At 48.3% G+C, this 26452-nt stretch overlaps 1 protein-coding gene across 2 annotated transcripts in view; it reads right to left on the minus strand.

Moving 5' to 3' along the window:
- asic1b (acid-sensing (proton-gated) ion channel 1b) overlaps positions 1–20997 on the minus strand; it is a 365289-nt gene extending 344292 nt beyond the window's left edge. For both annotated transcript variants that reach the window (XM_055664318.1, XM_055664316.1), the window contains exon 1: positions 19751–20997. In XM_055664318.1, coding sequence (XP_055520293.1) covers positions 19751–20308 — 558 coding nt within the window. In that variant the 5' untranslated portion in view covers positions 20309–20997. The remainder of the gene's footprint in view (positions 1–19750) is intronic.
- Between the last annotated feature and the right edge of the window lie 5455 nt (positions 20998–26452).

Below are 26452 nucleotides of genomic sequence, written 5' to 3' on the forward strand. Positions count from 1 at the left end.
CCCCAACCATGGACTGTTTACCCTCCTACCATCCGGGAGGCGCTACAGGTCTCTCCGTTGCCGAACCAGCAGGTCGAGGAACAGCTTCTTTCCGGCGGCTGTCACTCTACTCAACAACGTACCTCGGTGACTGCCAATCACCACCCCCCCCCCCGGACACTTATTATTTTTTATTCAAATCGTTTGCTATGTCGCTCTTCAAGGGAGATGCTAAATGCATTTCGTTGTCTCTGTACTGTACACTGACAATGACAATTAAAATTGAATCTGAATTGAATCTGAATCTGAGTGTCAAACAGGCCCCTGAGGTTATGAGGCAGGGTTGCTGGGAAGAACAAGTGAATGGGGAGGTAGACAAAAATGCTGGAGAAACTCAGCGGGTGCAGCAGCATCTATGCAGCGAAGGAAATAGGCAACGTTTTCGGGACGAAACCCCAAGGAAATAGGCACCGTTTCGGGCCGAAACCCAAAGGGTTTCGGCCCGAAACGTTGCCTATTTCCTTCGCTCCATAGATGCTGCCTCATCCGCGCCTCACCCGCTAGACAAAAATGCTGGAGAAACTCAGCGGGTGCAGCAGCATCTATGGAGCGAAGGAAATAGACAACGTTTCGGCCCGAAACCCTTCGTCAGACTGAATGGGGAGGTTGCGCACAAGGTCATCAGGTCAAAGGGCAGCTCAATCCATGTGGAGCACATGGCAGCCTCCGGCATACACTGTTAATACACGAAACGCGTACTTTCTTACCCGTTTAAAAACGGCCAAAACGGCCATTTTTTGCGCTGTAAATAATTGTGGAAATCGGGGTGAGCGTGAGAGACATTTATCCTACTTCAGAATTCCAAAAGTGAGGAGAAACGACGGTAGATAGAAACGAGAGCTGAAGGGACAACAACAGCCAAAGTGGTTGGCGAACATTGGCCGGGCAGATATCAAGATTGAAAATATTGGCGATCATCGCGCTTGCTCACTGCATTTCATCAACAGGAAGGCATTATTTGTGTTTGTACACTGACAATGACAATTAAAATTGAATCTGAATCTGAATCGGTGCAGACTCTGTGGGTCGAAGGGCCTGTTTCCGCTCCGTATCTCTAAAGTCTAAACCCTTCTGTATCTTCTGTCTGACCGGAACGGGGAGACGGAGGAATGACTTTGACGGGAACAAGTCTTTGATTATTGTGGCTGCTCCTTTACGACCTGACCTGCTACTCACATCTTGCACACAAACGCACGTTTCAGTGGCGGAAATCCCACATGGTGGGACAAATTAGCCTGGTCGAATGCTCCCATCCCGATCACACTGAATCGGCAATGAGGTGCCCATAAGCTGTCACAGGACATTTGCTAAATCAACAGATATTATGCATTGAAATGAGTTAACCAACTAACACTTGAGGATTTTTGTTCCATAACATAAACCAATCTATGCTTATGCAAATGCTGGCACCATTGAACCTGACCACTGCATTCCTACTTTGCATTCCACTGATCGATGGCCACTGCTGCGAATTTATATTCAGATTATGCTTCCATTTGCAGAGAATAAAGAGAGTGTGTCAGAAAGTCATTTAAATTATGCAGTTGCTTTGCCCTGAATGTGAATTGAGGCCGCTGAAGTAAAATAGAACAAGTCAACGCCAAAATCCTTGCGTTATTAGAAGGTCTACAGTGATATTTCGCTTTCAATAGTTGCCAGGGCTGCTTACAGCTCTAAAATTGGAGCCCAGACTAGTGAACATTCAACACTGCTGATCCAAACTCCCCGCACCTCGGTAACTTATGTGATAAGTGAAACTACTTTAAAACAAAGACGATCGTGCCAAATTTGTAAGAGGCAGGAGGACTATAACATTGGCCCAATTATCCTTCTGCGTTTAAGTCAGTGTTACGCTGGCAGAAAGGCGTGCAAATCTCACCATATGATCGCTGCTCGCACCTTCGCAGAGGCATCGAGGCAGGAGCAATGTCCACATCACTGAATTGTCTGTGTGCAGCTTCTGCTAGTGGAAGTGACTCTGTGAGATGTCAAGGCAAGGCAAACACGCAAAAGTGGGAATTTAGATACAGTTTGGAAACAGCCCAGCTCGGCCCACCGACCAGCGATCCCACCGTACACTAGTCCTCTCTGACACACTTGGGACGATTTTACAGAAGCCAATTAAGCTATAAACCCGTGCGTGTTTGGAGCGTGGGAGGAAACCGGAGCACCCGGGGAAAACCCATGGGGAGAACGTGCAAACTCGGCGCAGGCCGGGCCAGTGGTCGGGGTGGAACCCGGGTCTCTGGTGCTGTGAGGCAGCAACTCCCGCTGCGCCACCGTGCGTGCCCGCGGATGGCACAGTCATGCACGCAGCTCGAAGTTTTAACCCAAAGTACTTTACGGTATTCTGCAGATTGGCAGCCCCGTGTTGTACGGGCCAACAGTTGCGTTGCGATGGTCTGTGATAAACTTTGAATGCTTTCTTGCATTGTGGCAGAAAGCCTGAAATACCGTCTCCAGAGAAAGGAGAAGAAGCAAAGCCCCATCCATCATCCTTATGGCCACCTTCGTGTGTGGCTGTGTGGAGCTAGTATACAAAAACAACACGGGTCCACCTTCGTGTGTGGCTGTGTGGAGCTAGTATACAAAAACAACAAGGGTCACTGTATGCTACGGTTCGAACTCAACCAGTTGCAATGTCCAAAATCCATCATTGGTGAGATTAGTAACCACAGGCTGGCACGGTGGCGCAGCGGTAGAGTTGCTGCCTCACAGCGCCAAGAAACCCAGGTTCCATCCTGACTACAGGCGCCGTCTGTACGGAGTTTGTACGTTCTAACAGTGACCCGCGTGGGTTTTCTCCGGGTGCTCCGGTTACCTCCCACGCTACAAAGACATACAAGCTTGTAGGTTAATTGGCTTGGTAAAATTGTAAATTCTGGTGTGCGGGGATCGCTGGTCGGGGTGGACTTGGTGGGCCGAAGGGCCGCAGTATTTCTAAACTAAACGCAAACTAAAAAAGTGGCCTGGCAAACAACTGGTTTACCCGCGGTAGAACCAGTGTCCACGGATGCTGAAGATTCAGGGACAACGTTAGCCCTGGGTTTATTGCAGTTGAATTAATCCAGTCACTCTGGGCAGTGGGGAATAATCAGGCCAGATTGGGTTTGTTGCTGTTCTTGAATCACAGTCAATCACAGTAGCAGGTAACTCAACATGCTGTCACCACGTGTCCTCCAGGGACTTCCTGCACCACACAAAGCAAAGACCCTATAGCGGAGCAAGATAGACCACTCCTGCTAAATGCAATGGGCTGCCAGGCGTTGGAGGGCTCTACCCGAGCCAGCTGCCTGCCCCTTTTCCGGGGTTACGTCCGTGCCCGGGTGGGATTAGAAAGGGAATACGCCCTGTCTGTGGGCACCCTGAGGGAGTTCCGGGACCGCTGGGCTCCGCAGGGTGTTGAATGTATCCTCAATAAGGATTGTAACATAATTGTATAATAGTTTATTATGGATATATGTTTGTATTGTATTTATGGTGGTGGGTTCTGACTTGTTTTATTGTAGTGTAAATATTCTTTTTTAATAATTGAACACATTTTTTGATTTAAAAAAAAAAAAAAAAAAAAAAAATGCGATGGGGCTGACGTGTAGTACACAATGGAGCGGAACGTGGGCCTTTTTTTCATCCATTTCAGTAACCCGACCCCACCCGACCCGACCCGCAGTGTAATCAACGTTGCGGGGGAACAGTTTGTGTTAATAAATTTAAATTCTGAAAATGAGGAGAAGATATTTACCAAATAACTTTTATTTTTACGAGGATGTTTCCGTAACCGGCAACCGGCTCCACACTATTATCCTACGGGATCTTTGGTGCGGAGACGGAAGCCGGTTACGGAAATGGGGCCGAAAATGACCCATGAATCTGCCCATGACCGTACTACGTCTTTCTCATCGAGTGGTCTATCTTGCTCGCTGTAGGGTCTTTGACACAAAGTAAGTCCTCAATACCATTGGAATCAAAATTAAAGTGGGAGGTGACTGTCCAGCCCAACTCCCACACAATAACAAGAACAATATAATTAGTAGTCACATAATAATAAATATAGCAATAATATGCTGTATAGAATTATTACAAAGTTTGAAAAAAAAAATTGCATTACAATAAACTAAGATTACACTTGTAACAGGAGTCGCAGCCTCAAAATGGCAGCCAGCATCATCAGAGTCCCACACCACCCTGGCCATGCTCTCATTTCACCCCTGCCATCAGGAAGAATGTACAGGAGCCTGAAAACTGTAACATTCAGGTTCAGGAACAGTTTCGTCCCCACAACTATCAGGCTATTAAACACCACAACCTCAAATAAGCTCCGAACTACATAGACTTGGGGGCATTGGTTTTGTTTCTTGCTACTATTATTGTTTTGTTCTTTTTGTGTATGTATATATCTGCCAGAAACTCTTGATGCTCTTTAGTCAGCCAGCCGGCCTACTGCACACTCACAGCTTGCTCCGCTCACGCTGAAGACTCAGCCTGAACTTACAAATGCTTTGCTGAAATTCCTCTGACCTTTGGCCTACAACTAACACACCTCCCAACTTCTATACACAATACTCATGCACATGACAATAAAAATCCCAAACTAAATGCTGGTGAGCAATTCCTGAAAGGACGTGGGCCCACAGAAGGAAAGTAGAAGGGTCTCGACCCGAAACGTCGCCCATTCCTTCTCTCCAGAGATGCTGCCTGGCCCGCTGAGTTACTCCAGCGTTTTGGGCCATCTTCAAAACCAGACAGCCCTGTGTTTCAACCAATGCACACGAACGCCACAATCCTTTTAAGAGCAGTTAGGAGCAATGTAACAAGGTATTCATTCCCAAAATCTGCATTGCAAGTTCTATCTTTAGGAAGAAGGAGTAAGCCATTTAGAACGGAGATGAGGAAATACTTTTCTCACAGAGAGTGGTGAGTCTGTGGAATTCTCTGCCTCAGAGGGCGGTGGAGGCCGGTTCTCTGGATGCTTTCAAGAGAGAGCTAGATAGGGCTCTTAAAAATAGCGCAGTCAGGGGATATGAGGAGAAGGCAGGAACGGGGTACTGATTGGGGATGATCAGCCGTGATCACATTGAATGGCGGTGCTGGGACGAAGGGCCAAATGGCCTCCTCCTGCACCTATTGTCTATTGTCTATCGCAGTGGGTAAAAAAACAGGTTCATATGATCCCTCCTGTTCCCCATGCAAGGAGGCAGCTATTGAGAATTTGCCACAGATATATCTCCAGCAGTGCAGGCTGGGAGAGGAAGTGTTCGTATTCATGGCATCACCTGGCAACCGTGGATGGCCATTATACGCGGGCATCAAGATCACTCAGGCACAGCTGTTGGAAGACAGCATGCAGAAAAGAAATGACATTTCCCCTTGGTCCAATTTGTAAAGGGCCACCCAACACCAAAAACTCCGTCTCACGGCTAATGAACACTCCGAAACGACAGCTAATTGGCAAGCAGTTTACACACATGTCCCTTGAGTTCAACCACGGCTGATCATTAGGGTGTGGACTGCAAGGTGGAGCAGGAATAGAACAGTTCCTTCAAGGAGACAACTACCTGCAAACCAGCACGGCACTCTTGGTAACAGGAGGGGCTGAGAATGATTTATGTACACCAGCTCTACCCCGCACACACAGTGCACCTCTCCATAATCTATGCTAATCACCTACCAGTTACTCGAAAAAATATTAAAACACTTAGAACATGACCCTGAAGTTCCTTCATTCTCAGGTCTGAATCCACCTCGTGAAGATTCGAAAAACACCTTTTAACCTATGAAGTCACATATATCTTAAATATCCAATTGGCTGTCATAAAATAAGTAATCATCCATTTTAAAACATTCAGTGTGATTTTTCTTCCATCGTTCCTTAATGGAATTTCAAATAGCCTGGATTCCACAGTCAGCAATTACAGTCACTAAATCATCTCCAAATGCCTTCAAAAGAGATTTAAGCAACATTTTAAACGGGTAAAGAAAGGCAATTGGAAAGAGAGCTAAACTACCTGCCACTGAAGGACACCAGAGAGTGTTTCCGATGAGGATGCACGTTTTTTTACAATCTTAGCAGTTGCCTCCAAATAAGTTTAAATCGTTTTTCGTTGCTAAAAGCTGTATGTTTTCTCATGCACCCGTTGGACAAACACAACACAACACACCATTACAGCAGGACAAAAGGACAGCAAAGGAAATCTCAGCGCAGAATGTAACCCACAATCATACTTATTTCAGAAAACATATCAGCAATAAATCACTTGAGTCTTTCACAAGTTCCGCCATACTATTAAGGCATGAGGACAAATGGCTTAGACCAAGAGTTCTCAACTAGGAGGTGAATTAGTTGATTTTGGATTTGTACATATTTTTTTCTTATTGACTGACTGTGTTTGGTTCTGGTATACCAGTATCTGTTCATCATTAGTTGTTCATAAATAAGTGAACAAACATTGTTCTGTGCTGTTAGAGTTGCCGGGGGTAAACGGGACGACCAAGGTTGGGAACCTAACCCAACAAAAGCGGTGCTTCTGGCAGCGGTGCGGTGGGGACTTGAAATCTTCGACCGCAGGCCTGTGGCCTACACCAACCTTTAGCCGCGACCTCCGGTGGGGTAGAGCACCAATTCTGGACTTACCGGGGCTTTACCTTGTTAGGGCTTTAGTTAGGGTTTTATTCTTTGGAGCGCAGAAGGTTAAGGGGGGATTTTCACACAGAGAGTGGTGAATCTCTGGAACTCTCTGCCACAGAGGGTAGTTGAGGCCACAGTTCATTGGCTATATTTAAGAGGGAGTTAGATGTGGCCCTTGTGGCTAAGGGGACCAGGGGGTATGGAGAGAAGGCAGGTACGGGATACTGAGTTGGATGATCAGCCATGATCATGTTGAATGGCGGTGCAGGCTCGAAGGGCCGAATGGCCTACTCCTGCACCTAATTTCTATGTTTCTATGTTTCTATGATAGAGGTTTTTAAAATGATGAGAGGGATAGACAGAGTTGACGTGGAAAAGCTTTTCCCACTGAGAGTCGGGAAGATTCAAACAAGGGGACATGACTTGAGAATTAAGGGACAGAAGTTTAGGGGTAACATGAGGGGGAACCTCTTTACTCAGATAGTGGTAGCTGTGTGGAATGAACTTCCAGTGAAGGTGGTGGAGGCAGGTTCGTTTTTATCATTTAAAAATAAATTGGATAGTTATATGGATGGGAAGGGAATGGAGGGTTATGGTCTGAGCGCAGGTATATGGGACTAGGGGAGATTATGTGTTCGGCACGGACTAGAATGGTCGAGATGGCCTGTTTCCGTGCTGTAAATTGTTATATGGTTATATAGTCATCAGGACGCGCGCAACGGCGGCTGCGGAGGGTTGAGGTCCCGACCACGGGGGAAAATGGAGGAGGACTGGCCATTTTTTTTAACCTTCCACCACAGTGATGTTTGTGTTACATTGTTTTTGTGTGTTCTTTTTTCATTCTACTGCTGCTGGTAAATTCATTTCACTTGCACTTTAGTCTAGATCAGGGGTTCAATATCAATATCAATATCAGTTTTAGTAGTAGAATAAAACTGATATTGATATTGAAATTGAACCCCTGATCTAGACTGAGACGTACAGCAATGCGATTTAGCTGTGTATAAAGGAACTGCAGACAGTTTAAACCGAAGGTAGACACAAAACGCTGGAGCAACTCAGCGGGACAGGCAGCGTCTCTGGAGAGAAGGAATGGGTGACGTCTCGGGTTGAGGCCCTTCTTCAGACTGATGGACGTTTCAGTCTGAAGAAGGGCCTCAACCGAAACGCCACCCATTCCCTGCATATCCCTGGATATGGATCATGTACAAGCAGAGGAGGTCAGTTTAACTTGGCAACATGTTCGGCACAAACATTACCGTGCTATACTGTTCTATGTTCTAATTAGGAAGATTGCCAGTCAGCTGGCATAGTTTTGTTGGGCCGAATGGCCTCCTTCTATGGTACAAGGAAATATGAAATATGAATTTCCTTTCTTGTCCTGTCTAAGAGAGGGACACAAGCTGAGGTGTCACAGTGGCGCCACTGGTGGGAGGGTGTAAGTGCAACATGACATGTTTACATGGGCAATATCCATTATCCGCACTGCAAGAATATATGGAAGACGAGCCTCTCCCAAAGCAAACCTTCTACTCCCAGCTTACAGAAGGCAAACGTAAAAGAGGCGGACAAAGGAAGAGATTCAAAGACGCCTTAAAAGCCAGCATGAAGAAATGTGAAATCAACATCGACAATTGGGAAACCAATGCCAAGGGCAGGAAACTTTACTTCCTCCCCCCTCGAGGACCCAAGCAGTCGTTCCAGGTGCAACAGAGGTTTACCTGCACCTCCTCCAACCTCATCTATTGCATCCGCTGCTCTAGATGTCAGCTGATCTATATCGGTGAGACCAAGCGGAGGTTGGGCGATCGTTTCGCCGAACACCTCCGCTCGGTCCGCAAGAACCAACCTGACCTCCCTGACGGTGGCTGAGCACTTCAACTCTCCCTCCCACTCCGTATCCGACCTCTCTGTCCTGGGTCAGAGCGAGCAACACCGGAAATTGGAGGAACAGCACCTCATATTCCGCTTGGGGAGTCTGCAACCTGGGGGCATGAACATTGAATTCTCCCTATATTGTTAGTCCTTGCTGTCTCCTCCCCTTCCTCAGCCCCCCTGCTTGCTCCTCCCATCCCCCAGCCTTCGGGCCCTCCTCCTTTTCCCCGCCTTCTCCCCCCAACCCCCCCCCCCCGATCAGTCTGAAGAAGGGTTTCGGCCCGAAACGTTGCCTTTTTCCTTCACTCCACAGATGCTGCTGCACCCGCTGAGTTTCTCCAGCTTTTTTGTGTACCAAGGACAGGAAACTCTGGTGAACCATCATCCAAGAAGGAACAGCGACCTTCGAAGCCAAGAGATGCACAGAGTTAGAAGAAAAGAGAAGAAAACGGAATTAACTGTTCTCAATGCCGAAGAACTTTCAAAGCCAGGATTGGACTCATAAGCCAACTGAGAGTCCATGAATACAACAGAACATAGACCATCCTCGTCGACCTTGAGGGATCGCCACGACGATGACCAGGAACAAATATTTGCTCAAAAGTCTGACAAAAACAATCGTACAAACATAATTGTTAAATGATACTTGAGGCCACGCTCAATATCCAAAACATAAGAAGCAAATTAAAAATGAAGCTATTGAAGCAACATCCTCAGTTGATAAATCTCAAACTCAGCAAATAGAGTCATAGAGTGATACAGTGTGGAAATAGGCCCTTCGGCCCAACTTGATCACACCTGCCAACATGTCCCAGCTACACTTATCCCACCTGCCCGCGTTTGGTCCATATCCCTCCAAACCTGTCCTATCCATCTACCTGTCCAAATGCTTCTTAAACGTTGGGATAGTTCCTGCCTCAACTACCTCCTCCGGCAGCTCGTTCCATACACTCATCACCCAAATGTTGCTACTGGAGCTCAAAACTGGCTTTGCATTATAAAACCCTCAGCAAAGATAAAACTGCGCCTTCTGAAAAAAAGTTATGACTAACTGACCCGCCAACATTGCACAAGGTTCACATTGACCAAAGATAGACATTATCTTCAGTTTGAACCAGCATCTGCAGTTGTTTCCTTCATATTGACCAACACACAGCTCCAGGTTTGATGCTCAGATCATCACAATGCAACACTTGATCACTGCCGACACAGAGTGCTGGAGTAATTCAGCGGGTCAGGCAGCATCTGTGGAGAACATGGATAGGTGACGTTTCACAGAGTGCTGGAGTAACTCAGCGGGTCAGGCAGCATCTGTGGGGAACATGGATAGGTGACGTTTCACAGAGTGCTGGAGTAACTCAGTGGGTCAGGCAGCATCTGTGGAGAACATGGATAGGTGACGTTTCACAGAGTGCTGGAGTAACTCAGTGGGGAGAACAGGCAGCATCTGTGGAGAACATGGATAGGTGACGTTTCACAGAGTGCTGGAGTAACTCAGCGGGTCAGGCAGCATCTGTGGAGAACATGGATAGGTGACGTTTCACAGAGTGCTGGAGTAACTCAGCGGGTCAGGCAGCATCTGTGGAGAACATGGATAGGTGACGTTTCACAGAGTGCTGGAGTAACTCAGCGGGGTGCAGTCAGCATCTCTGGAGAGAAGGAATGGGTGACGTTTCGGATCGAGACCCTTCTCGTGACTAATATCAGGGGAGTGGGCGGTACAGAGATAGAATGTAGTCGGAGACAGTTAGACTGGTGGGAGAACTGGGAAGGGGGAGGGGATGGAGAGAGAGGGAAAGCAAGGGCTATCTGAAGTTGGAGAAGTCAATGTTCATACCGCTGGGGTGTAAGCTGCCCAAGCGAAATATGAGGTGCTGAACCTCCATTTGCGCTGGGCCTCACTCTGACAATGGAGGAGGCCCAGGACAGAAAGGTCAGTGTGGGGGTGGAAGGGGGAGTTAAAGTGCTGGGCCACCAGGAGATCAGGTAGGTTAATACGAACTGAGCGGAGGTTGTCGAGCCTGCACTTGGTCTCACCGATGTAGAGAAGTTGACACCTGGAACAGCGGATACAGTAGATGAGGTTGGAGGAGGTGCAGGTGAACCTCTGCCTCAGTCGGGGTCCTTGGATGGAGTCGGGGGGTGGGGGGGGGGGGGGGAGGCTAAGGGAATTGATCCCTGCACCTGTGTACAAGTCAGTAAGAGCAGGGCTAAATGCAGGCTTCCTGTGAGAAGGCATGGCTGGCAGTTCACTCCATCGCCACTGTGGAATGATTTTTGGTGACTCAGAAAAATATACCAGAGTCATTCTGAATGTTTCGATTACAATGACGTTTTATAAATGCTATCATCCACCTTCCTTAATATTTGATTCAATCACATCTAGAATTCTCAGACTTAACAGACAGGGTTACAAAGGTGACATACAAAAATTGCTTTATGAAACAAATTGCATTCTAACACAAAATAACAACATCAGGACTTTTGCACTTATTATTGTGGTCTTTTTTTTACGCACACGTGTGTGTATGCGTGTGTGTGTGTGTGTGTGTGTGTGTGTGTGTGTGGGCGTGCAAATCCGCGTTGGGGAAACAGACCCAACGGGTTTGCACTTGGTCTAGTATATATATAAATGTGTGTGCGTGTGTGTGTGTATGTATATTTTATATATATATAAATATGTGCTTATGTGCAGGAAGGAACTGTAGATGCTGGTTTAAACTGAAGATATACACAAAATGCTGGAGTAACTCAGCGGGACGGGCAGCATCTCTGGAGAGAAGGCATGGGTCGAGACCCGAAGACCCTTCTGAATGAGTCCCGAACCAAAACATCACCCATTCCTTCCCTCCAGAGATGCTGCCTGTCTTGCTGAATTACTCCAGCACTTTGTGTCTATCTTCTATCTATATTATATCTATCTATCTACCAACCTACCTATCTACCTACCTATCTACCTACCTATCTATCTATCTACCTATCTATCTATCTATCTATCTACCTATCTATCTATCTATCTATCTATCTATCTATCTATCTATCTATCTATCTATCTATCTATCTATCTATCTAGACGAAACGTTGCCTATTTCCTTCGCTCCATAGATGCTGCTGCACCCGCTGAGTTTCTCCAGCATTTTTGTCTACCTTCAATTTTCCTGCAGTTCCATCTTGAGCAGGACAAAATAATGCCCCTGTCCCACTTAGGAAACCTGAACGGAAACCTCTGGAGACTTTGCGCCCCACCCGAGGTTTCCGTGCGGTTCCCGGAGGTTTCTGTCAGTCTCCCTACCTGCTTCCACTACCTGCAACCTCCGGCAACCACCTGCAACCTCCGGGAACCGCACGGAAACCTTGGCTGGGGCGCAAAGTCTCCAAAGGTTTCCGTTCAGGTTTCCTAAGTGGGACAGGGGCATGAGGACACTCTTGCGTTTTTGACTGCACCCGGTGTTGCTCACCACAACCAAACCGTAAGACACAAGTCGCTGCCCCTTCTCGCTGTCACGTACGTGGAATATTGATAACTACAGACATTGTCAGGGATTGTGAAAGTTTGTTCGTGCCGTCTTTAAATTAATGGAGTCTGTTTGCTTGATAAATTAACAATATTATGTTTTTCAAGACTGCCCTGGCTTTGATTCATGGGCAGTAACAAGAAGTCTCTTGTGATGTATGAGCCAATTACAATGTTAAGCAAGCATTACAACTGTATTCCAATCTTTACAGTGTTTCTTAAAAAGGTAAATTATTTCCAATCTACTTTTCAGAAATTTATCGCAAAAGTACTTACTTGAATACATTTCACCACAGAATTGCCAAATAACCCACACGGGCATGGGATCATTTCATTTGAGCTTGCAGAATGCATTGTAGGTCCCCTTGTGGGGGAATCTTGTGGGAGAGTCTAGGACTAGAGGTCGTAAACTCAGCTGGGGGAGCAGCATCTATGGAGCGAAGGAAATAGGTAACGTTTCGGGCCAAAACCCTTCTTCAGACTGATAGGGGGTGGCGGGGAGAAGGAAGGAAAAAGGAGGAGGAGGAGCCCGAGGGCTGGGGGATGGGAGGAGACAGCAAGGGCTAACAAAATTGGGAGAATTCAATGTTCATTAAATAGAGAGATACTTGATTAGTACGGGTGTTAGAGGTTATGGGGAGAAGGCAGGAGAATGGGGTTAGGAGGGAGAGATAGATCAGCCCTGATTGAATGGTGGAGTAGACGTGATGGGCCAAATGGCCTAATTCTGCTCCCAACACATCACAGGATTGGAGTGGTGTCTGAAGGAGATATGGTAAAGGAGACACAGTGTGGTTTGAAGCACCAGGGAGGGGATCAGAGATACCACGGCAGCAGCACCTCCTGGTGTCTGCAACTGGGAGCTGAACCGAGCAGTCTGAGGAGACAGGCAGTCACTGCAGCTTGCACTGTGACTCTCTGCAGAGGTCTCATCAAAGAAGAAGGGGCAAACCTGGGAGAAGGAAAATAAGTGTGACATTTCAAACGCGACTTGCTTCCTGCCACCTTCCGCACTTATCCCCGCATGAGGTTTTAAAAAAAGACTGGAACCTAAAATAATGTCTTGCTTAAATAGGTTGCTCTCTACCAGAAGCTGTGTTTGCCTCTCACTGTTGTTAAAAATAATAGGACGCGCGGTCAGAAAGTTCAGCCCCCCAGCATGGTGATGCACACGCTATTGTTCGTCTCTGTCCGCTATTCACTGTAAAACTTCGCGGCGATAAAAGTATAGATTTTTTTTGAAGTCATCTCTCATGACAAGACAAGGAGCTGTTACAAAAATATGAGGATGTTGCCCAACCCATCTCCAATCTCGCCTTCAATCTCGAAACGACATCTCTGTCGATAACCCATTACCAGTTGCCATAACTCCTTGCTAATTTAAATGATTCGCGGCATGATTTGCAGAGCCTTTGACATCAAGTCCCGGCCACTTATGCGATTGAGTTAACACCAGCAGAAGCCATGTTCACCACCGCCACATGGACATCTCAACAATGGTTCAGGCTGACACAGTGAAGTGCCAGCAGTGGCGGACTGGCCAGGGTGTCAGCTTGCCCGATGGCAAGTAGGCCCCTGATGAAGTGGGCCCACTATATCAAGTAGGCCCCTGATGAAGTGGGCCCACTATATCAAGTAGGCCCCTGATGAAGTGGGCCCACTATATCAAGTGGGCCCCGTGACGAAGTGGGCCCCCTTTGTCTCCTGGCAACCAATATTTTTAGACCCAGTCCGCCACTGAGTGCCAGGGGTGGGAGATTGCAACCCCCACGTGGTCCGCCCTGTTCCAACGAATGCAATCAACCTGGCGTGCACCGTCAAAAAAGGTCAAATAGAACAAGTTGTCCGACAACTTTAGGCTGTGCACTCCATACGCAGGAAGAAGAAGTGAATTACAATAAAGTATCCCAGACTGATTCCTGGGATGTCAGGACTTTCATTTGAAGAAAGACTGGATATTATTGCCATAGAGGGAGTGCAGAGAAGGTTCACCAGACTGATTCCTGGGATGTCAGGACTTTCATTTGAAGAAAGACTGGATAGACTCGGCTTGTACTCGCCAGAATTTAGGAGATTGAGGGGGGATCTTATAGAAACTTACAAAATTCTTAAGGGACTGGACAGGTTAGATTCAGGAAGATTAGTCCCGATGTTGGGGACATCCAGAACTAGGGATCACAGCTTAAGGATATACGTTGCCTATTTCCTTCGCTCCATAGACGCTGTTGTACCCGCTGAGTTTCTCCAGCATTTTTGTGTTCCTGCCTCCATACCTTTTGCTGGTTCAAAAAACACAAGGGGAAATTCTGGCTGCTGTGATTATGTTTTCAGAAATTAGTGACTTCAGCTACCAGATTTGAAATGAAATACAGAAAGCACAATACATCTGTAATTACTGAAGAATTGCCCAGTGGTTGATTGTTACAAAGGAATGACATTGAGATTAAAAGTCAGATTTTTGTTAAACTTGTAAACTCATGAGGGAAAATTGACTTGGAGACACCAAGCCTCTGCTCAATAACATCAACAAACTGGTCCGCGGTTGAAGTAGCAGAGAGATTCTGCTGCTTGAACCACTTTTTTGGTGTTCCTCTCATTGCAAGACACACATTTAGCCCAAAGACAATGTCGGACCCTGGCTGTACACAATCGACACCACAATGACCCTTTGCTGTATGTTCCGTTTGAACAATACATAGAAACATAGACAACAGGTGCAGGAGTAGAGGCCATTCGGCCCTTCGAGCCTGCACCATTCGCCATTCAATATGATCATGGCTGATCATCCAACTCAGTATCCCGTACCTGCCTTCTCTCCATACCCTCTGACCCCTTTAGCCACAAGGGCCACATCTAACTCCCTCTTAAATATAGCCAATGAACTGTGGCCTCAACTACCCTCTGTGGCAGAGAATTCCACAGATTCACCACTCTCTGTGTGAAAAATGTTTTTCTCATCTCGGTCCTAAAAGATTTCCCCCTTATCCTTTCTTTTCTTTTCTTCCTCTATTTCATCTATCTCTTTAGTTCTATCTAGTTTAAAAAAAAATGAAGAAAAAGGTAAAAAGTATTGGAGACAATGTAATAATAACTGACAATATTATCAATTTAAAAATGTAAGACAGTAATGATGTAATAGATTATGTACCTATCTCCAATAAAAAATATTTTCAAAAAAAAAAAAAAAAAAAAAAAAAAAAAAAATGTTTTTCTCATCTCAGTCTTAAAGGATTTCCCCCTTATCCTTAAACTGTGACCCCCTTGTCCTGGACTTCCCCAACATCGGGAACAATCTTCCTGCATCTAGCCTGTCCAACCTCTTAAGAATTTTGTACGTTTTTTGTAAATTTTGTAAGTTTCTATACAATACAATACAATACAATTTATTTGTCATTTGGACCCCGTTGAGGTCCAAATGAAATAAGATCCCCCCTCAATCTCCTAAATTCAAGCGAGTACAAGCCAAACTTCTGAAATCTCTGGGGTGGAAGGAACCCTCTCCAAGACAGACGTGAAGCTCACCGATTGACCTGTTTTTACAAAATGTTAAATGGTCCACTCGACATAGATTACAAGACCTACACCAAACCCAAACCAATTAGGAGCAGACGAGGGCATTGGATCCAATTTGTGATCCCAGCTACAAAGACAGATGTGGACAGCAATTCGTTCTTCCCCCGCACAATTAAAGCATGGAATAATCTCCACCCAACTATAGTTACCCAACCAGATGCAACTAAATTTAAAGTAGCTCTTTCTTCCCAATAACCCTTTCTGGCTTAAGCCCTCCCTTCACCACCTCCAGTTTAAATTCCATTTGGAATATTTTGGAGGACCAAGAAACCAAGAACAAGACCTCTTCAGGCTGTTGCACATCCAACAAGATCACAATTGCTCTGCATTCAAACTTCAAATCTCCATAAAATTGTAAAGGTTCTCTGTTTTTTATTTACTTGATGCTTTACAGAGATTGATTAAATTCAATGCAATAAATCCATATGAGCTCTGGTTGAAACGTCCCCCCACAAAATCTCCAAAAATTGTCTTTCCCCTTTGAGGTCGGAAAGGTTCCAAGACCGGTGTCCAGCCCTCTGTGGCTGGATCATCTCTGAACATATCACGGCCAGGACTGAACCCCGCTTCCCCCCCGAAGACTGCAACGACCAAAGTTCACAGGCCGCGCCGGCCGAACCCCCGACACTGGCGATCTCGGATCCCAGGCTCCGCGGTGCCGTCAACGGTCCCAAGATTACCGCACAAGCCTAAGGCATCGCCCGCTCTGGTAGATGTCCCAGCATCTACACCGCCGCGAAGCTGATCCCCGCAGGCCCCAGCGCTGCTCCAGTTCGACGGTGGTCTCCGACCAGGTAGGACTGGGGTGATTCACCCACCACATTCCAATCGCCAAAAATAAAAATAAATAAGGGTGAAAGGACCCAGGAGCCCCCCGGCGCATCCCCCCGCTGTCCGCCACTTGTATTGACTCGAAACGCTGGCCATCCCAAACCACAAGCCTCCTCCGCTGGTCACGAGGGGAGACGGTGGTGTGATTCATTCGCCAAGACCCAAAATCCACCCCGAGATGACAACGCCGGACTCATTCCTGAGCATTCGACCAAGCTCCCCCCACCCCCACAGCTCGCCTTTCATTGCAAAGGAGCACTCTCATTACTGCTCAACGAGCCAGGTTGTGGCGATCAAATGAGACAACCCTTTCATAGAAACATAGAGACATAGACAATAGGTGCAGGAGTAGAGGCCATTCGGCCCTTCGAGCCTGCACCGCCATTCAATATGATCATGGCTGATCATCCAACTCGGTATCCCGTCTCTGCCTTCTCTCCACACCCCCTGATCCCTTTAGCCACAAGGGCCACATCTAACTCCCTCTTAAATATAGCCAATGAACTGTGGCCTCAACTACCTTCTGTGGCAGGGAATTCCACAGATTCACCACTCTCTGTGTGAAAAATGTTTTTCCCATCTCGGTCCTAAAAGATTTCCCCCTTATCCTTAAACTGTGACCCCTTGTTCTGGACTTCCCCAACATCGGGAACAATCTTCCTGCATCTAGCCTGTCCAACCCCTTAAGAATTTTGTACGTTTCTATAAGATCCCCCCTCGATCTTCTAAAATCTAGCGAGTACAAGCCGAGTATCCAGTCTTTCTTCATATGAAAGTCCTGACATCCCAGGAATCAGTCTGGTGAACCTTCTCTGTACTCCCTCTGTGGCAAGAATGTCTTTCCTCAGATTAGGAGACCAAAACTGTACGCAATACTCCAGGTGTGGTCTCACCAAGACCCTGTACAACTGCAGTAGAACCTCCCTGCTCCTATACTCAAATCCTCTATGGCAAGAATGTCCTTCCTCAGATTAGGAGACCAAAACTGTACGCAATACTCCAGGTGTGGTCTCACCAAGACCCTGTACAACTGCAGTAGAACCTCCCTGCTCCTAGACTCAAATCCTCTATGGCAAGAATGTCCTTCCTCAGATTAGGAGACCAAAACTGTATGCAATACTCCAGGTGTGGTCTCACCAAGACCCTGTACAATTGTAGGACTATGTCCAGCTTTCGTTTGGAACGCAAGGACAAAGCTTTGCTGCACCATCCGCCTCATCCACCAAACTGCAGTCGTCTCTGCCTGGAGAGCAACGCTCTGGATATCAGATAGCGGAAAAGATTCTTGGGGGTGTATGTTTGTCCCTAGCAGGGGTCTATTATTTCAAGAGGAATTACACGAGGAACTATTGGTAAATTAATAGCTCTCACTTTCCGAGGTCAAAGTGATTTAAGCCAGTCAATAACAGACAGGGAAATAGATCTGGCACATTGAGGCTGACAAAAACGCTGGAGAAACTCAGCTGGGTGAGGCAGCATCTATGGAGCGAAGGAAATAGGCAACGTTTCTTCAGACCCGAAACGTTGCCTATTTCCTTCGCTCTGTAGATGCTGCCTCACCCAGCTGAGTTTCTCCAGCATTTCTGTCCACCTTCGATTTTCCAGCATCTGCACAGTTCCTGCTTAAACATTTCGGCACATCAAGGCCCTCTGTTGGAGGTGCAGAAAGAAAGTCTGCGTCAAAGTTTGTCGTCAACTTCTAAACCGATCTCATTTAAGTAACACATGCAGATGAATGAAGGTGGCTGTACCTAAACATCTTGCTGAGAAGCACATGATGTACTCCTGACAATTAACCCTCTGAAACCCTCCTCAGCTCTGAATTGCACATGTCAGAAATCTCTTGTCAATCCCCTACTGAGGTCACCAGACTGGGTGGAAAAGCTGCTATATTGGTGAGATTCACAGCAGTACCAACAAGTCACATATATGACAGCAGTCACCACTGTTTACACAAACACACACATACTATTTCAGTTTTAAACAAAGTAAGATATCGTCATCTCCGCAAATGAGAGACGTGTTTACGGAGAAGGCTTGATTCAAGAATGTACAGCCTCAATGCTGGACTCACCCTAGTTCCTTCCTCCCCATGTTCCAGTGGGAATTCACTGCACCAGACCTGTATTGTAATCTGCTAATCTCACCCCCCCCCCCCCCCCCCCCCCCACCATCCCCCCAATCCTTGTACAAACTGATTGGAGCTTTGCTGATTGTTTTCCATGCAACTGCACTTCAATATCTTGGAAGATTGCATGTAGATGTGTAACACTGTGGCTTACTGCTGTCAGTAAGCTTTCACTTTTAGCTGCATGCTCTGTTGAAATGTGTTCTCGGTTGTGTGATGGGAGGGACTGCTAGGCCTCCTTATCCCATTAACACAGGGATTTTCCCAACAACAACCCCGAGCCTGGCCCGAGATGGATATTTTGCTTCTATTTCAGTTTGAACGCTGCTTGTTTTTTTTTAAAATGACTTTTTTGTCCACTCTCCTCACAAACCGAAGTCTCAGCCACCCCTACCCCCAAAACCGTGCAAGTCCAGCACCTGCTACATAATGGTCGCCGTGACACAGAGAGGCAAGGCCAGAGAGATAACAACAATAACAACAACACACACTGCTCGTTACAACACACCAGGGGAGGAGGGGGATGGGGGGGGAGGGGAGGGGAGAGGGGGGGGGGGAGGGAGAGGGGGGGGGGGGAGGAGGAGGGGGGGAGAGGAGGGGAGGCGGGGGGAGGGAGGGGGGAAGGGGGGGGGGAGAGGAGGGGGGGGGGGGGGGAGGGGGGAGGGGAGGGGGGGGGGGGGGGGGAGGGGGGAGGAGGGGAGGGGAGGGGAGGGGGGAGGGGAGGGGAGGGGAGGAGAGGAGGGGAGGGGAGAGGAGGGGAGTAGGGAGGGAGGGGGGAGGAGGGGAGGAGGGGAGGGGGAGGAGGGGGGGGGAGGGGGGGGGGGAGGAGGGGAGTGGGAGGGGGGGGGGGAGGGGGGGAGGGGAGGGGGGGGGGGGGAGGAGGGGAGGGGGGGGGGAGGGGGGAGGAGGGGAGGGGAGGTGGGGAGAGGAGGGGGGTGACAGGGGAGGGGGGAGGGGGGGGAGAGGAGGGGAGGAGGGTCAAAATCAGGGGGAACACCGGGGAGTGTACACAAGGCAATGTTTGGGACATACATCCCCCCTCCAAACGCCTCAGACAAAACTGGGAGGAGGGCCTCCAAACAAGAGCACGTCCCACAAAGACAAACAGAGCAACTTTGCTCTGAGCCCAGGACAGCACACAAGGAAGTTGAATGGCGGTACTCACGACTTGGAACTGCTGGTGAGTGCATTCTTTGCCTCGGTACTTGCAGTCCAGGAGCATGTCCTTCATCTCATGGCCAGCCCGGTCGTAGAACTCCCTCATGTTGAAGGGCTTGGGCTTGAAGTTGCCGAAGTTGGCCTTCTCCACCAGGACATCCAGGACGTGTTTCTCCGCCACGTAGGGGTCGGGGATCTCGAACTTGTTGTTGAGCAGCGCCAGCAGCTCGCCGGCGTGGTACAGGTCGTTCTTGGTGATCTTGCTGAAGCGGAACTCGTTGAGGTTGCAGATGGTGACGGCCGGGAAGGTCAGGTTGTAGGCGCTGATCTCGTCCAGCTTGGTGACATGCGGGTACTCCAGGTAGTATCTCACCCTCTGCACGAAGACGTGGGCGAGGAGGGACAGGGAGCCCAGGAAAGCCAGCGTCCACACGGCTCGCCTGAACGACAGGCGCCCGTAGGTGAAGATGTGACTGATCCCGTGCAGAGTGGAGCTGCCGGCGAAAGCCTGCACGCTGCAAGGCGGCGTCCTCTCCGCATCTTCGGGCTCCCCTTTCAAATCCATCGGGTCTCGCAGCCTCCGGGGAGAGGAATAAGCGCGGAGCAGGTGAGGAGAGAGGATGGGGGAGAGAGGAGGAGAGGAGAGGATGGGAGAGGATGGGAGAGGATGGGAGAGGAGGAGAAAGGATGAGAGAGGAGACGATGAGAGAGGAGAGGAGAGGATGAGAGAGGAGAGGGTGAGAGAGGAGAGGAGAGGAGACGATGAGAGAGGATGGGAGAGGAGAGGAGGAGAGAGGAGAGGATGGGAGAGGAGAGGAGAGGAGAGGAGAGGAGAGGAGAGAGAATGAGAGAGGAGGAGAAAGAATGAGAGAGGAGACGAGGAGAGAGGATGGGAGAGGAGAGGAGAGGATGGGAGAGGAGAGGAGAGGATGGGAGAGGAGAGGGGATGAGAGAGAAGAGAGAGGAGGAGAAAGGATGAGAGAGGAGACGGGGAGAGAGGATGGGAGAGGAGAGGAGGAGAGAGGGGAGAGGGGAGGAGAGGATGAGGGAGATAGGAAGGGGAGAGAGGAGGAGGAGAGAGAAGAGGAGAGAGGAGGAGAGGATGGGGGAGATAGGAAGGGGAGAGAGGAGGAGAGGATGAGAGAGGAGGGGAGAGGAGAGCGCTTGCTGCTCCTCGGAGTCTCACTGCTCTGCTCTGCTGTGCGTGTGTGTATGTGTGCGTGTGTGGGGAGATATATATATATATATACAGGATTCACTCGCTGGTCCCCTATTCGAGCATCTGCCGCTTCAGATGAATGGCAGGGTCTTCGCACACATCAGCCAGGGCTAAGCAGAGCTCGTCTCCACGTCCACGTCCGCCTCGGCACAGGATCATCAGCAGCCCGCTTGACTGTAGGAGCCGGAGCAGAAAGCAACGAGCTATAGCTCTTCCCGGCGGCTCGCTGTGCTGTGTGTGTGTGTGTATGTGTGTGTGTGTGTGTGTGTGTGCGTCGGGAAGGAGGGAGGGAGGCTGACTGGAGTGGCTATCTGTACTGAAATGCAGGCTGATCATTCTCCGACATGCACCATTTGATCTCCCCCACCGGTCTTTGTCCAATGTGCAGTCCTACCTGCCTGTTCACACGGAATGCTCATTGCAACTGGACTCTCCAACCTCGTTGCAAACGATGGAGAGGTTGACTTTGAACTGGTTTTGAGTTGGGGGGGTGGGGGGGTGCAGCTAGTCTTTTTAATTCAAATGTGGGATTTAAAAAAACCACTGCATTGTCAATGCATTAACTCCACGAGGTGACAGCAGGGTTTATAATTTGTGTGTGTGGGGGGGGGGAAGGGGAGATCACCAACCCATTTTATCCATTTGGTGGCAAAAAAAACGGGAAAAGCAGACTATTATCTAAATGGTGGCCGATTGGGAAAGGGGGAAGGTGGGCCGATTGGAGATGCAGTGAGACCTGGGTGTCATGGTACACCAGTCATTGAAGGTAGGCATGCAGGTGCAGCAGGCAGTAAAGAAAGCGAATGGTATGTTGGCTTTCATAGCAAGAGGATTTGAGTATAGGAGCAGGGAGGTTCTACTGCAGTTGTACAGGGTCTTGGTGAGACCACACCTGGAGTATTGCGTACAGTTTTGGTCTCCAAATCTGAGGAAGGACATTATTGCCATAGAGGGAGTGCAGAGAAGGTTCACCAGACTGATTCCTGGGATGTCAGGACTGTCTTATGAAGAAAGACTGGATAGACTTGGTTTATACTCTCTAGAATTTAGGAGATTGAGAGGGGATCTTATAGAAACTTACGAAATTCTTAAGGGGTTGGACAGGCTAGATGCAGGAAGATTGTTCCCGATGTTGGGGAAGTCCAGGACAAGGGGTCACAGCTTAAGAATAAGGGGGAAATCCTTTAAAACCGAGATGAGGAGAACTTTTTTCACACAGAGAGTGGTGAATCTCTGGAACTCTCTGCCACAGAGGGTAGTTGAGGCCAGTTCATTGGCTATATTTAAGAGGGAGTTAGATGTGGCCCTTGTGGCTAAGGGGATCAGAGGGTATGGAGAGAAGGCAGGTACGGGATACTGAGTTGGATGATCAGCCATGATCATATTGAATGGCGAGGTGCAGGCTCGAAGGGCCGAATGGCCTCTACTCCTGCACCTAATTTCTATGTTTCTATGTTTTTCTAACCCATTTATAAACACAAGGACACACACGCATGCCTCATTCTCTTCAGGAGGTTCCATGGTTGGGAGACCACTAGACCACAGCAAGAACCAAACCAACCAAAATGATCATTGCATCATGTGCAGGAGGGAACTGCAGGTGCTGGTTTACACCGAAGATAGACACAAAGTGCCGGAGCAACTCAGGGGTTGCAGGAGGGAGAGGATGCTGAAAGATTGGTTCGCCATCTAGGCCAACCCTGACCTTCCCGTCCACGCTGACATGAACAATCTGGCCAACGTGCGCCTGAAGTCCCGCAAACCCTTCGGGTCTTCCGTTAAATCCCTGGAAGACCCTGAGTGTGAGACTGAGTGGTGGCCGAGCCTGGAAAGATGCCGACACCAACAACAGGGAGGTCTACCACAGACCCCACAGTGAAACCACTGGGTTTTGACCTCCATCGCAAGCAATGGCTAACCCCTGAACAGAATCCGCACCCTCCATGCAAGAACAGCCCATCACCTGCATAAGTGGGGGATGACAGACAGCCCTGCTTGTGACTGCGGACATCCGGACTAGACCATCCCACACATTGTGAATGACTGCCCACTGAGGATTTTCCCTGGTGGCATCAAAGCCATCCACCCAGTAACTGATGCTGTCCTGGCCTGGATGTCTACAACAATGTCCACATTGCCTGCTGGCATGTGGATTATTGGACAATAGACAATAGGTGCAGGAGTAGAGGCCATTCGGCCCTTCGAGCCAGCACCGCCATTCAATGTGATCATGGCTGATCATCCCCAATCAGTACCCCATTCCTGCCTTCTCCCCATATCCCTTGATTCCGCTATCTTTAATAGCTCTATCTAACTCTCTCTTGAAAACATCCAGAGAATTGGCCTCCACTGCTTTCTGAGGTAGAGAATTCCACAGGTAGAGAGATTCATAGAAACATAGACAATAGGTGCAGGAGTAGAGGCCATTCGGCCCTTCGAGCCCACACCGCCATTCAATATGATCATGGCTGATCATCCAACTCAGTATCCTGTACCTGCCTTCTCTCCATACCCCCTGATCCCTTTAGCCACAAGGGCCACATCTAACTCCCTCTTAAATATAGCCAATGAACTGTGGCCTCAACTACCTTCTGTGGCAGAGAACTCTCTGGGTGAAAAAGTTTTTCCTCATCTCCATTCTAAATGGCCAACCCCTTATTCTTAAACTGTGTGTGGCCCTGGTTCTGGACTCCCCCAACACCGGGAACATGTTTCCTGCCTCTAGCGTGTCCAAACCCTTAGCAATCTTATATGTTTCAATAAGATCGCCTCTCATCCTTCTAAACTCCAGAGTGTACAAGCCCAGCTGCTCCATTCTCTCAGCATATGACAGTCCCGCCATCCCGGGAATTAACCTCGTTAATTAGCCAGTCCTGGAATTGCATCTGATATCTTCCATCCTCATACAACCCTTTGCACAAGTGTCCACAGCCACAATGTAATCCATAATACCCAATGGTTTACTGCCACGGGAGGGTGCAGTGAAATATACATAAGCACAGTCCACTTGTCACCACGGAACGCACAGAACAAAAACGACTGGACAGGTTCGATGCAGGAAGAAATTTCCCAATGATGGGCGAGTCCAGAACCAGGGGCCACACACAGTTTAAGTATAAAGGGGAGGCCATTTAGAACTGAGATGAGAAAAAAACACTTTTTCACCCAGAGAGTTGTGAATTTGTGGAATTCCCTGCCACAGAAGGCAGTGGAGGCCAATTCACTGGATATTTTCAAGAGAGAGTTAGATAGAGCTCTGAAAGATAGCGGAGTCAAGGGATATGGGGAGAAGGCAGGAACGGGGTAGTGATTGTGGATCTGTGGAATTCTCTGCCACAGAGGGCAGTGGAGGCCAATTCACTGGATGAATTTAAAAGAATTTAAATTTAAATTTAAAATGAATTTAAAACCCGTAAATAGAGCTCTAGGGGCTAGCGAAATCAAAGGATATGGGGAGAAGGCAGGAACGGGATACTGATTGTGGATGATCAGCCATGATCACATTGAATGGTGGTCGATGGACGATGGTCTCATCACAGTCCTGAATGTCTGGCCACTTATTTTGAGACTGAGGCCTCTAGTTCCAGACATCTCGACCAAGGGAAATATTATCCTTGTGGAAATATCCAACCCTGTCAACCGGCGTATGAATTCTGCACTAGAGTTGCAGCCAAATATAATGCAGCCTGAGGAACAAATTCATGAGAGCGTTTTATGTTGTCAAGTCTATGAGCTCCAATAGAAAAGACAAGTCCATGACCACAGTGGCGCTGCAAGCTTGTTTGGTTATATTTTCAGTTCAAAAAGAATAATATTTGCTTCAATGACGAATGTTTGCAGAAACAGAGGGATTTTGTCATATTAAGGTGACAAAATATGACAAAATTGACAGCAGTACAGAGAATCAGAGTTAACATTTCATGTCAATGATCCCCCTTGACTTTGACTTGGTCTTCAATCCCATTTCTTATAAAATGCATCAGTAAAGGAAAGATGACAACCACAGTGATCGGGTTTAGTTTAGTTTAGAGTGGAAGCAGGCCCTTCGGCCCATCGAGTCCCCGCCGACCAGCAATCCCTGTACACTAACACTATCCTACACACTCTAGGGGTAGATTACATTTACACCAAAGCCAATTAACCTGCAAACCTGCACATCTTTGGAGTGTGGGAGGGAACCGGAGCACCCGGAGAAAACCCACGCAGGTCACGGGGAGAACGTGCAAACTCCGTACAGACAGCGCCCGTAGCTAGCTATTGAGGGAGTGCAGCGTAGGTTTACAAGGTTAATTCCCTGGGATGGCGGGACTGTCATATGCTGAGAGAATGGAGCGGCTGGGCTTGTACACTCTGGAATTTAGAAGGATGAGAGGGGATCTGAACGAAACATATAAGATTGTTAAGGGTTTGGACACGCTGGAGGCAGGAAACATGTTCCCGATGTTGGGGGAGTCCAGAACCAGGGGCCACACACAGTTTAAGAATAAGGGGTCGGCCATTTAGAACGGAGACGAGGAAACACTTTTTCTCACAGAGAGTGGTGAGTCTGTGGGATTCTCTGCCTCAGAGGGCGGTGGAGGCCGGTTCTCTGGATGCTTTCAAGAGAGAGCTAGATAGGGCTCTTAAAAATAGCGGAGTCAGGGGATATGGGGAAAAGGCAGGAATGGGGTACTGATTGGGGATGATCAGCCATGATCATATTGAATGGCGGTGCTGGTTCGAAGGGCCGAATGGCCTCTACTCCTGCACCTATTGTCTATTGTAACCGGGATGGAACCTGGGTCACTGGCGCTGTGAGGCAGCAACTCTACCGCTTGTTTGAAGAGTGCGGAAGGGCAAAGGTCAGGAGGATCGGCATGCAAATGTATCCTCAATCCTGTGGCCAGATGAGAGACACTTACTCCCAGTTTGACAAAAATACCCGACCAAATCCTTCTTGACTTAAAACTTGTCAAACAAAACTCTTGGCTCGGTTTAAGTGGGTCTCCTTGAAGTAGACAAGTCTACGAAGCCTAAACAACAAATCATTGTTTCCTTGCTTGTACTTTAACATTCATATCTGCAAGAGGGCATTGAGATGGGAGTTGAGAACTCTCGTCCTTCTCTGGTGAAGGCTGCATCTTCAATGGCTTGCAGTGGGACGCAAAGTATTAAAAATGCATCAGTAAACGGAAAGATGACAACCACAGTGATCGGGTTTAGTTTAGTTTAGAGATATAGCGTGGAAACAGGCCCTTCGGCCCATCAGACAGCGATCCCCGCACACTAACACTACCCTACACACACACTAAAGACAATTTACATTTACACCAAGCCAATTAAGCTACAAACCCGCACGTCTTTGGAGTGTGGGAGGAAACCGAAGATCCTGGAGAAAACCCACGCAGGTCACGGGGAGAACGTGCAAACTCTGTACAGACAGCACCCGTAGTCGGGTTGGAACCCGGGTCTCTGGCGCCGTGAGGCAGCGACTCTACCGCTGCGCCACCG

This window comes from Leucoraja erinacea, chromosome 40 (assembly GCF_028641065.1).
Source record: "Leucoraja erinacea ecotype New England chromosome 40, Leri_hhj_1, whole genome shotgun sequence".
NCBI lineage: Eukaryota > Metazoa > Chordata > Chondrichthyes > Rajiformes > Rajidae > Leucoraja > Leucoraja erinaceus.